The 16946-nt window shown below is 44.9% G+C and overlaps 1 protein-coding gene across 1 annotated transcript; it reads right to left on the bottom strand.

Moving 5' to 3' along the window:
* Window positions 1-935: 935 nt before the first annotated feature.
* tgm1l1 (transglutaminase 1 like 1) lies at window positions 936-16671 on the bottom strand. The gene is made up of 14 exons (XM_084007679.1): window positions 16514-16671; window positions 12255-12535; window positions 11941-12132; window positions 9227-9478; window positions 6980-7098; window positions 6107-6214; window positions 5436-5613; window positions 4913-5051; window positions 4431-4623; window positions 3930-4083; window positions 3487-3771; window positions 2387-2547; window positions 2169-2305; window positions 936-2066 (listed from the first exon to the last, which is right to left on the bottom strand). The coding sequence occupies exons 2-14, from the start codon at window positions 12532-12534 to the stop codon at window positions 1922-1924; spliced, it is 2343 nt and encodes a 780-aa protein (XP_083863805.1). The 5' UTR covers window position 12535; window positions 16514-16671; the 3' UTR covers window positions 936-1921.
* Between the last annotated feature and the right edge of the window lie 275 nt (window positions 16672-16946).

Here is a 16946-nt window from a genome sequence, read left to right as displayed (position 1 = left end):
TATTGATTTTAACATGGTACAGATTTTTAGTGTGGTGGGGAGGGGGGGAGCAATCATAAGTAATAAAAACAATTAAAAAAATGAATACAATGAAAAAAATGTGGAAAGTAATTTCAATAATTACATATATTATAATTATAATGTAATTGCTTTGGGCCAGCCCTCACTTTTTATATGTATATTTCATAAGAAGGTTGCATGCTTTGTATGTAAAAGTAAAAAAAAAAAAAATGGAAATACTCAAATTAAGCACATTTGATTACATTCCACCTTCTGCTGCTGAAATAACAGGACGTCACACAGCATGCTCCAGATCCATCAGTTTTATCCCATCACCCTCTGTGATTAAAGAAATATTCAGATGCTAGAATATTCAAATTTAATCCATAAAAAGTACAACAATGTCAAAATATAAAAGGAACAGTACACGGGTGTTTTCAAGTTAACGTTGGAATTAAAAGTGTTTATTATTACTTGATTATTATTACGGATGTAGTAATGTTTTTTATTTGCATGTGCAGTTTTAATGTGAGAAGTTAAATAACAGATCGGTTGCACAACAGATAAAACACCAGACGTGTTTTATCTGTTGCGTAACGGATGCGTAAGAGATAAAAGACCAGACGTGAATGAGAATGTGTTTGAGACGAGCCAAGAATGACCTCACCTTCACTGTCGGCATCGAGTCAGTCTTCAAAACGCTTAATGAAAGGCAGCTGAAGGCGTGTCGCCGGTGCAAAATGAGTCATGATACAGGAAATCATGCCTTATGCAATACACATTTCCCAGATGAAAAATGGTGGATCACTGGAATGGAAACGAACAGGTCGCCACTTGCTTCCTCTTTAATTTCGGCATTACATTATAATTTCACCTTTCACCTTTCGAGTAACAACTTGTTTAATGATTTAAGGAAGTAGAGTCTGGAGTCGGGCCGTCGTCTCAGTTAAAGGTTTATTACCATCACAACACAACAGAGGGGAAAAAACACAACATTCCAGGTATGTTATTAAAATACTTCACATTGTACTTTTTAGTGCTCAAGTGAAACAGCCTTGACGCAGCATTGACAAGTTTTCAGGTAAGCAGCATTAATGAAGCCGACTTCAGTGTTACAGGATGATTCCACGTGATGGAGGAACACACAGCAACATCTGGGAGGGAGGAGGTTTCCAGAGGGAACCTTTCTGCACAAACTTTATGATTGGCTACTTGTTGGCTTTCAAAATAAAGGCGAAGTTGCATTTCATCTGGTGATTTAAAAACAACCTTTTTTTGGAGATTTAAATATTTGAGATATGCCGTAATCTGTTACATAAAAGTGACGTTACCTTTTTGCAAATTGTTTTACATTTCAATGTGACATTTAAAAAAAAAATGCAAAATATAATAAGTTGCCCTTTGCAGAATGTTAATGTGAATTTCAACATCGTTCTTTTCTCCCTTCCTTCATGTAAGCCACGTGAAGTCTTTGTCTGACGACACTTTCTGCACGTTTTCCTTTCTATGACCAGCTACAGCAATAATGCACACACAGTATTTACATGATCACGATATGAACGTGACGTCACTTCACGTGCTTTGGTCGTGTTTTTTTTCTGAACAGCACGAGTGTTCAGTTTTATAACTTCAATATACGAATGCTTGTTAATGAAAGCACTCCATTGGCGTGTGTTTAGACACACGTCACCACAGTTTAGACATTTCAGAGCAAGGCATCATTGTGAATTTATATTATTTGAAGTAAAGATAAAAAAATAATACTGATATTGCTACAGCTGCTTATTTGTCTTTTCCTAGTTTCAAAAATAACAAAATATTTGCTTTATTACAAAACACATTTTTTTAAAGATACAGGCACCTTTTCATATACAGGCTCTCAGTTCATATTTTGTGGTGCGACAGGAAGTGACGCCGCCTCTCATTGCTCGAGGACGAGGACGTCGGCGACGCCGTGCACCTGCGTGAGCTGTTTGCAGTCGAGCGACGCCACCAGCTTCCTGTGTCCGGGCTGGGTGGGGATGAAGTGCTCCGTCATCGTCACCGTGGAGTGGCCACCAACGTCACTGAGAGGGGGGGGGGGAGAGGAGAGGAGCGTCAGTCTAGAGAAGGAGGTGCTGCTGAGTGGGGAATGTGTGTGGGTGAAAGAGACGAGGTCATGTTCTTACCCAACGACCACTTCGTGTCCCCTCTGCAGACCCAGGCCCTCCACCCTGAACACCACCGCCTTCAGCATGCGTGGCAGAGGGTTGGTGAAGGTAATCTTGGCCGCCATCTCCTTACCGACGACGGCGTCTCCCAAAGGCTGTCGGAGGGCGGTTTGAAATGAGTCATTTTTTATTTCTGTAACACTAAAGGTGATCCTCACCTTAAATCGAAGACCTACCGTGATGGTGAGGTCGGGGGTGCGGAGCCTGAAGCTGGTCTGGTTGGCTAATACTTGCTGGGTCTCACTGACTCTTCCAGACAGAGTCAGCATCAGAGCCGCCTGATCCACCAGCTGGTTCTGGTACTGTTGGTAGGGCAGCGTCCACTCAATGGTCTTCTCTGTGTGGAGGGGAACAGAAAAGGGTCGGTGAGTTTTCATTTCATTTGCTTTTTAAGCTTAGCGTAAAGACCCTGATCTGTCCAAAGCAACAGAATCCCCCTCCCTACTGGGACCCTCAGGTCTCACTAATTAACATGGTAAAACTTGTTAAATCCACAGTCTCCTATTAGCAAAGCTCCCCTGGCTGCTCCGGTGCATTAAAGCGAGAAACCATTGTATTCACTTCTGGAACTATTATAACTCATTATTCCTTACAAATGGAAAGTCATGACCAATGCTCGACTCATTGTTCTGCCGCTTTGCTGCTGAAGCCTTTTTCAGTCTAGTATGACCTGTAGCTGTACTGATCGCAAACTTTAGATCGATGCTGGAATGTAATGTAGACATAAGCTTGTTTTAAACCGGAATTTACAGATTTTAAGCCACATCAGATCCATCTAGCTTCTGGTGTGATTAATTCAAGGTCACCTTCACAGCTAAGTCATCCTAGCTTATTACATTGGTAGCGACGGTAGGGAGGCAAGCACAAGGTAGCCCCACCCTAAAGCATCCCCTGCTTTATGGTCTGTTTGAATAAATTAACCATAATTTGTGAAGAAGACTTGGAACTAGAGATTGAGACCATAAACTCATGTTTACAATGTTTACTGAGATATTTAATCAAGAGAGAAGTAGGCTCATTTTCTCACAGATTTAAATTATTTTTGCAACCGCAGGAGTCGCCCCCTGATGGCCAGTAGAGAGAATGCAAGTTAAAGGCATTTCTGCTTGGCTTCACTTTTCAGAACTGTCTTAATAACATAAAGGTATTGTAGTCATGGAGGATGTAAATGACTTCAAGACACTTGATTACGAGCTTGGCAGGCTTGTCACTCCGGGCAACCTCTTTCACATACACGTTTCATCCAGCATAAGAAGAGAATGAGCTTTTTTTTTACCTTCGTTGGGCAAAAGCTCCACAGACATCTGCTCCTTCTTGATGGTGCCCTTCAGCACCCCGGTGTAGTACATGACGGCCACCTGGCTGTGCAGCGTGGTCCGCCGAGGCTCCGAGCTCAGGTTCTTCACCAGGATGCTCAGTTGGGCGTCGGCACCCATCCGGGGCCCCTCGCCCTCCATCTTCACCTCCACGCACACGTCCTCCGCCATGGCTGCGGAGTAGGCCTCCGGCTTGCTGCCGTAGCGGCTGGCGGTCTCCACGGCGATGCGTTCCTCTTCCGAACCTGGTACAGATACAAGAGATGTGTCCCACAAGACGTTGAGGGGTCAGAGGAGGAATGAAAATCATCACAATTGAAGATTGTTCCAGGAAGTGTGTGTTCTGGAACATGAATCTAGGGTAGAAATGCAATTAGAAAAGTGCGACTTGCTCGCCATGTACCTTCTTGGTGTTTGTACAGGTGTGTGATGTCCGCCCGTTCCTCGGAGCCCACTGCTTTGGTGCTGATGCAGTGGCCCACAGCTTTCTTCTCGCTGTGGATTTGGCTGAAAGTGCCGTCCAGGTTCCTCTGCCAGTAGATTTTATCACTGTTGACCTGATAGGAAAAGTACCAACGAGAGAAGTTTGCCTTTCGTACTGATGATGAAGTTGAACCAAAATGTGCTTTGCTACTTTTTTTTTTTATTAATCTTTGCTCTGTACAAGTTGAAAGGGAATCGCTGTTCTTAATCCAGCGAGAGAAAGTAGTCCCTATTTGGAAAGAATATCGCTCTTTGAAAAGGTGTCTGCTGAGACGCACTAAATAATATCTACAAACTCTAAAAGTTTCATACTTCATGCCTGATTCAGATCTAAAGACCACCCTTTCTTGAGTTTGATCACCTTTCTCTCACTTTGGCAATACCCTTTTAAACGACGCTCCAGAGAACAACGCAGGCTCACCTCGGCGAAGACGAACGGCGTGTCGTGTTTCAGGTAGACATGCCCAGAGCGGATGGCGTTGACGGAGGCGGGGCCGCAGCGGAAGGTGCCCTGGCTCGTTTCCTGGGGAGTCGAGTCAACGGCCTGCCATCCTCCCTGACCATCAGGCAGGTCTGGTCTCGCCATCCAGCAGTCATTCCACACGTGGAAGTTCCTAGACGGGATTACATTATGTTAATTTGAGGTCCCGTTTAAAGGAGTAGTTTGTGAAATTTGCCGTTTACCAAGAGTTAATTAGCTTAGCTTAGCATAAAGATGGATAGTCTCCATGTTGTTACACTTGAGTTATTGCATGAGATACTGTTTTGGCTGGCTTTAGAGGTGCCGGGGCCGGACTTTGTTACCTTGCTCTGCCATCTGAGCAGATCTAAATATAAAGCACATTCCTATGGTATGGATTTAGCAGCATGGTGTTGCCTAGCATGTAAAGTTACACGTCTTACCACACGGAGTCGCTGTTGAGGTAGTGGATCGGCTCCATGTCCTCGTCGAAGTACACGTCCGTGGTGAGGGATACGTCGGTGTCGTGAGCAGACTGGAAGTTGGTCACGCTGCGGGCGGGGATGCCGAGGCAGCGCAGCACTGGACACGGACACACAGATGGATTCATTGAAGCCCAATTAACTCACGAGGCCATCACTTAATTGAATCGAGACTCGGAACATAAATGACTTCAGACATTTCTGCCACGATGGCATTTGCACGGTTCGCGTGGAACTTTATTATCCCGGCTGACTGAAGGCAACACATGTGGCTTTATAGGTGCCAAAAACAAACGGAGGTATGGCGGGAATGCCAATGCGAGGTATTTAGGGCGCGTATGAGCTACGGCTCACTATCAGTAGCTCAGGTTGGCTTCCATGTGAGGGAACCCTGCATGCACTGCACAATGAATGGAGTCCTCTTATAAGAGCAGGGAACTAATGAGAAGGGCCTGATTGTGATCCTGATGCTCCCATGACTCACCGGTCGTGGTGATCCCAGAGAAAACCCAACACTGTCCGTACGACACGGGCATCCCGTCGGTGGAGTGGTACTTCCTCAGGATCTCCACGCTGCTGCTCCACGCCGACGGGGAGACTCCATCGGCGTAGTCCCCAGACCAGTTCCCCACCAGGACCCCGGAGTCATCCTGAGCGTTGATCTGAAAAAGTGGAAAAGGTGACGCAAAGCGAAGCAAACTTAATTCACATTTCATCAGAGGTGGAAGCGAGCGACCGCAACTGACAAAAGTAGTTAAAAATGAAAACAGACGGGTAAATTATGCACGTGAATTAAAATAAGAAATAACAATTAAAATAGTTCAGAGCACGATGAGCGCCGTAGCCGCTAGTGAAGACACTGAGGTCATGTTGTTCGTGGACATGAGCCAAGGTTAGCTGTAATTTATTATTTAAACACATGGGTGGTATTTCTTAAGTTTTAGCAGACTTTCTATTATTGATGAATTTTGAAATTTCACTACTTTTAGGCCAATAAATATTCTGTTTTATTTCCCCCACCATGATTTTATTCATGTGGTGGAGTCGGCTTTCAAAAAAAAAGAGACAACTTCACAGAAATCCAATTGACAAGTTGACCTCAGTATTTTCTAATATCCTGAGATGAGTTTGATCTTCATATAAAAGTAAACCTACCATGGCAGATATGACTCTGACTACGTTGACGGCATCCCCTCGACCAGACGGAGGCATTTCACTCTTCTCCAGGATAAACAGACACGCTTCCAGGATCCCCTCGTGAAACTGAAGCCGGAAAAAAAAATCATCCACAAACGGAAATTAGTTATTTTTTTGTGGCACGAAAGGGGAAGATTGTGCCGTTTTTTTCGGCAAAAAGGAGGTAAAACATTTTTTTAAACTGAAATAAAGAAAAACTGATAATAAAAAAAAACTTCTATTTCATTTAATCTTTGAGATATTAACTAATGCATCGATTAGGTATTAATCCACTGTTGAAAATAGTCTTAGGCGCATATTTTGATTCTGCGCCTTCGGTGACGTCACCGTGGCGGCTACTTGCATAAGCCCACCCCTCTTTCACCACCCAACCCCGCCCCGTCCGCTACCTGAAATCGCCGAAGCGCCGCCATTATGTTTTGGAGTCTGCATGCAGGCAAGCCCCCCCCGGCTCTGTCCTTCCTGCGGCGAATCAACGCGCGCCTCATTACATATTATACAATGCACATCCGGACCAGTCAAAACCTCGCGCGTAATCTCGCGTGATAAAATCGCGGTACGAAAAAGGGTCAGAACAAGCTCAATGTTTGATTAAAATTTTTTTTTTTTTTCTAATAAGTTTTACGAATTGATCCAAAGCGATCCAAGGGGGGCTGGATACGTATAAAACCAGGTTATGACTCCTTTAATAAAAACGAGAAAAGTTTTAGAAAAGCATTTCACATTTTTTTTTTTTTACTAAATGTTTTCATTCGGGGACAAATGACATCATGATCGTTCAAAACCACAAGTTCAGCACTTTCGAGTCACGTGTTGCGTTGCTAGTCGTACCTGGCCAAAGTTCCACGTGCGAGCGCCGATCTGTTTCTCCGTCCCGTAGTAAATCCTCCCGGTGTCGTTCAGAACGTACTCCTTTAACTCCTCCTCATCGTCCAGGAACACCGTGTCCTCTGGAAAGACGAGACAATAATCTGGCGTCAAAGCACTGATTTTGTTTTTCGTCCCACATTTTATACGCTCTTCTGTCTTTAACATCCACGTTGATCCTCTTAAACTCCCACAATAACTGCATTCTCATTTCCTCTCATCAGTTGTACGTTTAGGTGGCGTTAACAGGCTTAATCCGTAACACAAACAGAACGTATGCCAGCCTTTCATGGAAGTAGGCTACAATTATCAGAGCAATAAATGCATTGAGGCTCCCTCGTGTGGCTCTAATGTGTACTGCACATATAAAATGTTAAATAAAGCACTATGGAAGAAATTCTGTGACCCAAATAGAATCAACTGTGTCCCGTTCTGTGGGAATGACTGGCTTAAACAGGAAATATGAGTAAAGGCTTTTTATGTAGTGGGATTTAAAAACAAGAATATAGAAAGGCTTCCTCTTTGTCTGTGAAGAATTCAGGCTTTTAATCACCTCTTCGGTGACTACAGAGAATACACAAGAATGTGATTTTCTATTCACAAATCCTGTGAGAATCCCCAAGGTCAGGAAATGGCGAGGAAACACAATGACTCCATGGACCTTGCACTGGGGGCCCCGCATTCATTTATGGGAAACGGTCTGTTCACGAGTGCATCGGCTCTCCAGGCTTTGGGCGTGCACCCCCGACACTAACTTCACAAATACATGTCTTGTTTTTCCAGAGCTTTTAATCTCTCACAGTTGACACCGTGATAACCGAGGGGCGGGAGGGGAGCGAAGGGAAGGAAAGAAGGCAGAGCAGCGAAAGTGTTCAAGATGGACATGAGAAAAATCAAGTGGAAGGAAGAGGTTTAACAAAGTCATGCGGGACCAATGAGAGGAAGTTATGCTTGGGAAGGAAAGAGGGGAGTGAGGGGGAGTGGAGTGTAAAAAAGAGTGTCTTGAGATCTTACAGGAGAATGCAGAGCGGCTGACAGCATCTGGCAGCTGTGATAATTTAGCTTTTCATTTCTTCTTGCTGAATATTTTTGCAGGGAACACACACACACACACACACTCTCACACACAGAAAGATATGGAGGAAGTCCGAAAACTGCGAAGGTTGGGTCAACAGATAGCATGAAGGGGGAGCGACTTGGGTGGGGGAGGCTTATAAAGGCAGGAAATCCACATGGAGGCAGTTAAAGTAAGGGAGAGGACAGGTTGTCACCAGCTGTAGGATTACTGCGAGCTCGCCCATATGACGTTTTTGCTTCTTCTTTTTTTAATATTCGGTTAATTGCAGGATTTCAAATTGTAAGAGCGTGAGGGAGAGATTGGTCTCGGGAAGAAGAGACTGGGCTTTCTGCCAAAAGCAGCTGTGTCGTGATAAAAAGACCGAGCCTCCTTTTATTAAAACCAGGTTCACATTTTTAAAAAGTGATGTATTTTTTGGTCAAACTCCTTGAAACACTCAATGTTGCTCTGCTGGGAGTGTAAATAGGCAACAGTCTGCTAACATGTTAGTTATTTAGAAAAAAAAGTGAGTTTACAGCTTGTTTGTCGCCCCCAAGTGGCCAAAAAAATCTACTAATGCAGGCTTATAAGAGGGGAAAAAACTCCTTTCATTATTTAATTAAAAAATACTGATGAACACACAAAGTGTCTGATTCATGCATGAGAAAAATCCTCTCATGGCATGCAAACATTTCCTAAATGAGTTCGGTGCTTCGGTGGCGTGACCGACCAACAGCAGACCTGAATCCTGGCCAGCGGAGGGTTGAGTAACTCTCCTTCGGGGTCACGCTGCAGCTGTCTGATGGACAGCAACACGCTCACAGATCCAGTTGGCCCTTCTCACCCGCGTGTTACATTATACCGGGTTCCTCCCAGATTAAAACAGACAGGCTTTGTGCCAGCAGCAGCAGCAGCAGCTATGTAACACTTTCTCCAGTAATTGGGCTGCATGTGGCACTTCTCCTGCAAGTATAATATTGACTTTTTTCAAAGCTGCTCTGCCTCAAACTGAAAAGAAAGCTAGAGAATAAGTCATTCCAGACATTTTTGTTTCCTCCTCTTATCACCTGGGACACGTCCTCTCCCACATTCCTGGCCCTCGGTCCTTGTAAGCCCCCCCAGCCCCTCCTCTTCACACCCGCTGTCCATCTTACCTTCGCACCAGGGGTTGAACAGCATGACGACGTTCTTGCTGGAGTCGTAAGTAGTCGCCGCCGCGCTCTTGGAGGAGCTGGTTGTCACCGTGAGGCCGTACAGGCCGATCACGGCGCTGGCCGGCGAGTTGACGGACAGCTTGACCTTGCTGCCGCTCTGCTCCACGATCTTGGCCTCCCAGCGTTCGTCCTCCAGGTGATCCACCAGGGGGATGATGACGTGGGTGCCTTTGGACACCAAGGGCAGGGGACCTACAGCACACAGGTTATATGTCAGTCATAAGGAAACACTGCCGTCCGATTTTAATTAACAATACGCCTGATATGTTGAAACGTAGTTGGTGTTTTGTTCTGAGAGCAACACGGTTGTTGGTGCTGAAGACTGATACAGACGCTCATGTCTGTCGGTTAAATATGAAAACACAGCTGTGAGATTGTTACTTAGCTGAGCATAAAAAAATGTACACTTAAGCTAGCAGCATAACTTTAGCACAGTAATTAATACATTTTGGGTACTCGGGCTCAGCCAGGCTAGCTGTTTCCTGCTAGTCTTTGTGCTAAGCTAAGGTTAACGGTCTCGATGTAGCTTCACATGTAACAGACAAGAAACAGGATGGATGGATGGATGGATGGATGGATGGATGGATGATGGATGGATGGATGAATAGGTAGATGGATGGATGATGGATGGATGGATAGATGGATGGATAAGTGGATGGATGGATAAGTGGATGGATGGATTGAAGGATGGATGGATGGATAAGTAGATGGATGGATGAGTAGATGGATGATGGATGGATGGAAGGATTGAAGGATGGATAAGTAGATGGATGGATGGATGGATGGTTTGATGGATGGATGGATGGATGGGTGTGTGTGTGTGTGTGTGTGTGTGTGTGTGTGTGTGTGTGTGTGTGTGTGTGTGTGTGTGTGTGTGTGTGTGTGTGTGTGTGTGTGTGTGTGTGTGTGTGTGTGTGTGTGTGTGTGTGTGTGTGTGTGTGTGTGTTTATCCAAATAAACGTGTAAATGTTATGCAGTCAAAAAGAATCTTTCAGTCACATTTTTTGCTTCATACGTGCGAGTGAACATTTGAGTTTCTGCAGCTTGGCAGAGTGCTTTCCAATTATTCTGATTATTCTCAGCTATCCTTGATCATCTGGATTAATTCAAGTTGGACAGCAGGAGAGGCATTGGAAGGACTTCACAGCGATCGCCTGTTCCCAGCGGATGACACGACCATAGCAAACCGTCAACCACACATATATCAGCCCTTCACCCAGCTGTGAGCATGGTTTAGTTTGAGTAAACAAAGTTCTCTGGAAAACACACACACACACACACACACACACACACACACACACATCTCTGCACATTTAGTGCAGTTTATTATCCTGGACGTTCCCTTTTACTTGACTCTGTGTTTTGCTAAATACTAACAAACTACATAAAACAGCAACCCCTCCGAGGAAAGAGAAAGCGGTTATATCAAAGTCGATTTGAACGCATCAGCGTGATTAAGACTTATTGGGTGCTTTCCTCTCAGCTATTTTCTCCCCCCCCCCCCCCCCCCCGGGGATGATGGTGCTTTCCGAAGAAACCATTGTTCTCCGTCCGACCGCAGCCAGAACTTCCTCCGGCACCTCTCAAATGAAAAATCAATGAGAAACACTTCTCTTCTCTGCCGCATCGACCTTATCGATAATGGACTCAGGATCTTTATTCTCCTTCCTAGTTGGACAAAATAACATGCTTTTTTAAAGAGCAGCACTCAGAACCTTTTTTCACAGCAAAATGTCACCGCAGTGGATGGTTGTAGTCTGAGGCCTGTAAATACCAGAGGAGCGAGGTGTCCGGGGTCCCGCGGTCTGGAGGCTGTAAACGCGTCGGGGTTGGCGGGTGGAATTCTAAACTTGTGGTTTTCGCTGCGGTTGAACGGACGCTCGATTTTAAACGTGCTAGCTATGTGTGGCATTTTTTGACTACATTTCCCATGCTATGTAGCTCGTAGCATCTGCCGATTAAAGGGGCACTCCGCCAACTCTGCACGGTTAATTCATCATGCATAGTCCTACTCTGGGTTTAGATCTGGATGTGCTTGTTCACTATGTGGATTTTCTTTTCTGATCAAAATATAATGGTAACTGACGTTGCCGCTCTGGGTTGAACTATATGCTTGTGAGTTGCTTGTGGAACTTGTAGGATCCAGTTAAAGTCCCAGTCGGCAACGTTTTTTTGATCATATTCACTGAAGCCGACACTACACTCCGATAGAACAACATAAATCATCCGGTTTTAGAAAAAAAAGCCTCTACGTGCACGTAGAGCCTGTTGTTTGTTTTGCAAAAAATCGACAGCGCCCGGATCATCCTGTCCAATCAGCACTCCAATTCCTTGTTAAAAACCGAAACGAGGAGGTCCAAAACAACCAAGGAAAGAAAACACCGGTGGAAAAGAAGGAAAAAAAGAAAGATGGCGACGGTGCCCGTGATAAAACCAGAGTCAACATCGGACCCGCGTTTCAAAGGTGGCGTCATCTAAGGGAGTTCAAAGGGCACGAAGTCGAGGGGAAGGAGCTCGGTGCTCATGGGGGAGGAGCCTCGGAGGAGCGTGAGAGTTGTAAACATTCATAATCTGACAGAGTGCCCTCCATCCGCCGGACTTGCCGACTGGGACTTTAATCGTATTGATTTCTGTTGGATGACGCTGTCCATCACCTGTTTTCAGGTCCAGATGCAGCTTGTCACTGTCGGCATCGAACGGCCTGTTGAGCTCCAGCTCTATCTGGAAGGTCTGCCCCCTGCGGATGATCAGCTCGTCCCCCTGATACAAGTCGGTGTGGTGCTCCCGTCGGTTCTGACCCGTCTGGGAGCTCAGCAGGTCCACAGAACTCACCAACAACTTCATTTCTGAGAGAGGAAAAGGTTGAACTTGGAATTTAAATACATCTGGGGAGGATATGCATGCAGGGATAGCTACATGCTAAAATACTCAGGTTGAAAGAAATCAAGTTTAATACCACAGTTCTTACCTTCCACGTCCTTCGCTTCTCCATTCTCAGGCTTCGGCTTTGCGGGCTCCGGGGCCGGGGGTTTCACATATTCCACCTTATCTGTGATGTCATAGGAGGTGCTGTTCTGGCGCTTACAGCAGCACGGACACATCTTCCTGAACCAGCTGCGACAGCCCCCCTCCTCCTGTTTGCTCTCCCCCTCTTTGTGAATGGACAGCTCCACCCTGGTGGGCGGGGCCGCTCCGGGGTAACGCCCCACCTCCGCCGTGCCTCTCACGGACAACCGCTCGCCTGGCATGCTAGGAGACGTTTCAGAACAAAAGAGACTTATTAACTTCAACATTATAACGATGTGTTGACAGCACCTTTAATACATACAATGCATTTAGCCCTTAAAATGAAACTTCATGCGGACTAATTAGAATAAATTGTTCAGTTTGTTGAGGTGATTAAAGATTTGAAAGCGCACACCTTTGGGTGGCTATCAGATTTTTTACCTTTAATTTCACCTTGTGAGTACTTGGATTCACTTTGGGCCCCCAGATTGTGAACCTTGTGCTTTCTACTCATGCGATTATTGTTGCTTTCAACAGTTTTTCTTGGAACGACTCTACCAGAAGAAAGTAATTGCCAGAAAATGTTTAACTGAGGTTTGAAACCAGAAATTGAACGTGGGGAGGAGAAGAACTCTCTAAAATCTTATGCAACAAGTGAGAAGCAACACAGCTCAACAACAAAAAGACAGCGTCCACATTGTAGGGGCCACTGTAGGGGTCATTGGCAGCGTTCTTCTAACCCCTTTTATTTTTTTCTCTCCTTCATGAAACAGCAAATGCGCCTTTTCTTTAGCTTTTTCCCACAATTACCACATTCCAGACATGCACTCTCCTCGGACGTCAGGCTTTCTCAGAGCGTTTCGTGAGTATTCAGCCTTTTAGTCCTCGTCGGCTGCGACCCCTGAGCGATCTAACACGCCCCCTAGAAGCAGCTGGAATCCATCTGCCTCACCCCGGCTGCTGTGGGATCATGTCGTTGGTGTATATACCACACTACGCTTGGCATCCAGCGCTGTACTATATGAACATTTATCACCGTTGTCACTCCCCACACCCTCGCACAGCGCACCGATAATCACAACGGAATTACATCGTTTGTCACATCGAAGATAAGCCGGCCCTTCCCGCTCATCCTCGGGTTTCACACTCGGCTTCACGTGCGCCGAATGTCGACATTAGGAGAGTGAAAAAAGTGTTTTACTGTAATGAAGGGAGGAGGAAAAGGGGAAACTTTCACCATCTGCAACTTTTTGGGCTGCGGCGCCGTGATACCCTGAACATTAAAACGCAATTGGAGTTTTCTTAGCTCTTTTTAAACGCCCATAAACTGTAATGAGACGCATAAAAGCACTTAGTCAGGAGAAATACACTGTTTTTTTCATGTAAACGTATGTAAATGTATAGGAGATGTTTGGTTTATAGCCCCGTCCTTCCTTCTGATTGGCTCGTACTTGTTGCCTTCTTCTGCTGGGTTGGTTAATTATAGTGAGATTGCCGTGTTGTCTGAATATAGTTGCCTCAAAGTATCAATTCCTCTTGAAAAGCAGTGCACAAAGTACTTTAAAACTTTGTATTAATTTGGGAAAATACTGCGTAAACAATTGCTTTTATTCTGACTTTTCAAAATAAAAGCCCTGGAAATACAGGCAGCATCGTTTCTTACCAACGGGAACTTAAATTACAACAAAATGTATTGGTATTTATGATGGATGGTCCGGCAGCCGCCCTTGATCTGACGCGTTTTAATGGTGTGACAGCAATGAGGTAATTAACGGGCCGATCCAGATAGAGTCGTACTCCCTGGAGGAGTGAATGAGTGATTTCAGACACAACCAAAGATTACGGCGTACTCAAAGATAACGTCTTAGTAATAATTCAAAGAATGTGTCTGTGATTTCACACGGAGGCGCGGTAGCAGGATTCTTTTTTATTTCTAACCATGGACTTGTAGCCGGCTAGCTAATTAACGCTATTGGAATTGGTTACAAAGCTGCGTCTCCTGCTGACTTCTCTCATGTTTCCAGCTGACTTATTTAAAACCTATTTCATGCTGTTAGCACTGAGCAAGCTAATGTTTCGCTGCTTAACATTCTGAAGGACCTAAAGCTAAAAGTTGGTGAAAGTTAAGCAGCGCTGAGAGGCTTTGATGAAGCTTTTCTATTGATTTCATGGTTAATTATTTGCATGGGGCAGGTAATGAAACAGGCTGAGAACACTGTATTTTTTGAGGGTGGGGGGGGGGGGGGGGGCAGTGAAGTTATGCTGTAGTTCAAGGGGCAAACAGCTGAGGAAGAGGCACTCTAGGGAGGGGCACCTCACAGGATCAGACCCTCATGTTGCCCCTTCTGATTTTTCGACTCCTTGACTTCCTGAGTCTGTTGATCACATGACCTTCCTCCCTTTTTGCTTCAACTTCTTTTTCCGAATCCTCTAAATATTTGTCAAAAAACATTCCGAATCATTGTGACAGACACAATGGATGCAGTCAGCTGTCTGCGTTGCAACACGATCTCCACCCAAAAGCATGAAGTCACGCCGACTCCGTGCTGCTCTATCTCTGACTGTAGTGGAAAGGAAACAACGTGGTCACTGAAATGTGGTGAAAAGCAAGAGTTCAACACATGGTGAGCAATTTCCTTTTTTTTTTTTTTACTCACTCTGACAATTGGTGATATGTGGAGAGATAACAAATACTTACTTTCCTCTACTTGAGTATTTATTTTTCTGACAACTTTCACTTCCTACATTTTAAAACAGGCTGGATGCTTTTGTTTTAATGTATTTGAGGTGAATTATCAAGTTTTTTTAAATTATTAATATGACATTAATATGAGATTCAGTTAGCCTTGCAAAAAAAAAACAGCCAGTAAAAATGTCCTTCACGTTTTACTTTTTACTTTCACTATATTCTGGAGCCTGCTGTTCACTTTTACTTTCACTTGATATTGAATTAGTACTTTTATCAGAGTTTGAACACAAGTATCTGTACTTGTACTCGAGTACAGAACATCTGTACTTTTGACACATCTGCATATTTGGGGTCATGAAAGGCAAGACACAATTATAATTGCCCAAATAATGCAGATTTTAAAAATGTGAACAAAACTGAACAATCACTCACTTCACGCTATTTTGTTCCTAATTCCCGTCTTCGCAGGCTCTAATAAAGCCAAGTTATCTCACTCCGGCACCGTCGGTGCAACAATTAGAGTAATCCACTCAACCACCAAAGACCATGAAAAGCCATTCCACAAGCCTACTTTCTGCTCTTCCCTCACACTTTAATGCGGCACATTTTTAAATGGATTCATAATGCAGTCGCCAGCCAAGCTTGAAATCAAGTGTCACTCCTTCTTCATCTTTCTCTCCCCCCCCTGCCTCTCATGCATCGCCTCTCCTTCCCCGTGCCCTCTCTCTCTCCCTCCCCAGCCCTGCAGCTTCCCTTGGCTGGGTTTGTGTTGGCATGCCGACACCCCTGGTATGCCCACTGGCCAACGAGATAAGCGCTTCAAATTGAAGTCACTGTTTCCAAACGACAACACCCCTGCTTTATGGCCAGTCTTGTTTGGTCTGGGGTGTTAAGTTCTATGAAGTGGAATTGATTAATTCATCAAATACTTTTTTGTGTGTGTGTAAAAAGAGTGTAACGGCATGGTAACATCCTGGAGCATCGCATGCAGCAAAGAAACAGGAGAAAAAGAGGGAATCAGCTGCAGATGGTTGGCCTCCAACCAACAAGGGAGGGCATTAAAATACCTCAATTTACTGTTCTTTATATGGAAAAAAGGCTTTTTTTAACAGCAAACCAACTTCTTGGAGATTAGAAGGAGGAGACTGGCCTTCTTCTTATCAACTGATGGGAACCAATTTAGGAGAAGTGATTGTTGGATTTTTGTTGAAGTAAAAGTTCGGGGGGTTAAATTCTTCCCACAGCTGATGAAGCAAAACATAAAGTTCGAGAAAAGCAAAAAACTGTTTTCCTTTTTTTTTTTAATATAGTATATATTTTGATGGTGATGGTCTGACTTTAAGGTTAAATGTGTCTTTATGGGATGCGAGCCTCTCTCTCTCTCTCTCTCTCTCTCTCTCTCTCTCTCTCTCTCTCTCTCTCTCTCTCTCTCTCTCTCTCTCCCTCCCTCTCTCTCTCTCTCTCTCTAAGGAACCGTTAGGTCGTGCGCTTATAAGAACCCCACTTGGACCAGGAGTGACTGGAAATCTTACTTTATCCGCGTGTCTTCTCCGGATCAGTGATGAATCCTCCTGCTTCCTCCCGAGTTCGCCTTGTTATCTGTGTTTTGGAAAGTTTTCTTCACTCGCTCCGCTCCTGAATCAGATGACTTATGCCTGTCCTGAAATATACTGCACTTTTAAGCTGCACACACACACTGATACACACACACACGCCCTCCTCTCCGGCTCGGAGCCCAGCCCACCGCCGCCCCACCCACTATGGAAACAGAGTTTCCCCACCCAGGAGGTCCCGTTGCCTTTGAGGTGCCACTTTGGGTTCGCGCTGCGTAATAAACGCGCACGTAATGTGGAGGCGATGTGGTGGGTTGCGCATGACGTCACACACATTGAGATCGAGCCTGAGGGGAGGAAGAAATGTGCGTTACGCAATAGTCTGCTGTATCATTCCCGCACAGTGAGGGGA

The sequence above is a fragment of the Eutrigla gurnardus genome (genome assembly GCF_963514095.1).
Source record: "Eutrigla gurnardus genome assembly, chromosome: 4".
Lineage (NCBI taxonomy): Eukaryota > Metazoa > Chordata > Actinopteri > Perciformes > Triglidae > Eutrigla > Eutrigla gurnardus.
The sequence above is the reverse complement of the archived record's forward strand: the minus strand, read 5'-3'. Positions and strand labels throughout refer to the sequence as shown.

Coding starts and splice junctions, on each gene's coding strand:
- tgm1l1 (XM_084007679.1), bottom strand. CDS start 12,534: ATGCCAGGCGAGCGGTTGTCCGTGAGAGGCACGGCGGAGGTGGGGCGT. Junction 7,099..9,226: donor GTTCAACCCCTGGTGCGAAG/GTAAGATGGACA, acceptor TCGTCTTTCCAG/AGGACACGGTGTTCCTGGAC. Junction 6,215..6,979: donor GCACGTGGAACTTTGGCCAG/GTACGACTAGCA, acceptor TTCCGGCTTCAG/TTTCACGAGGGGATCCTGGA.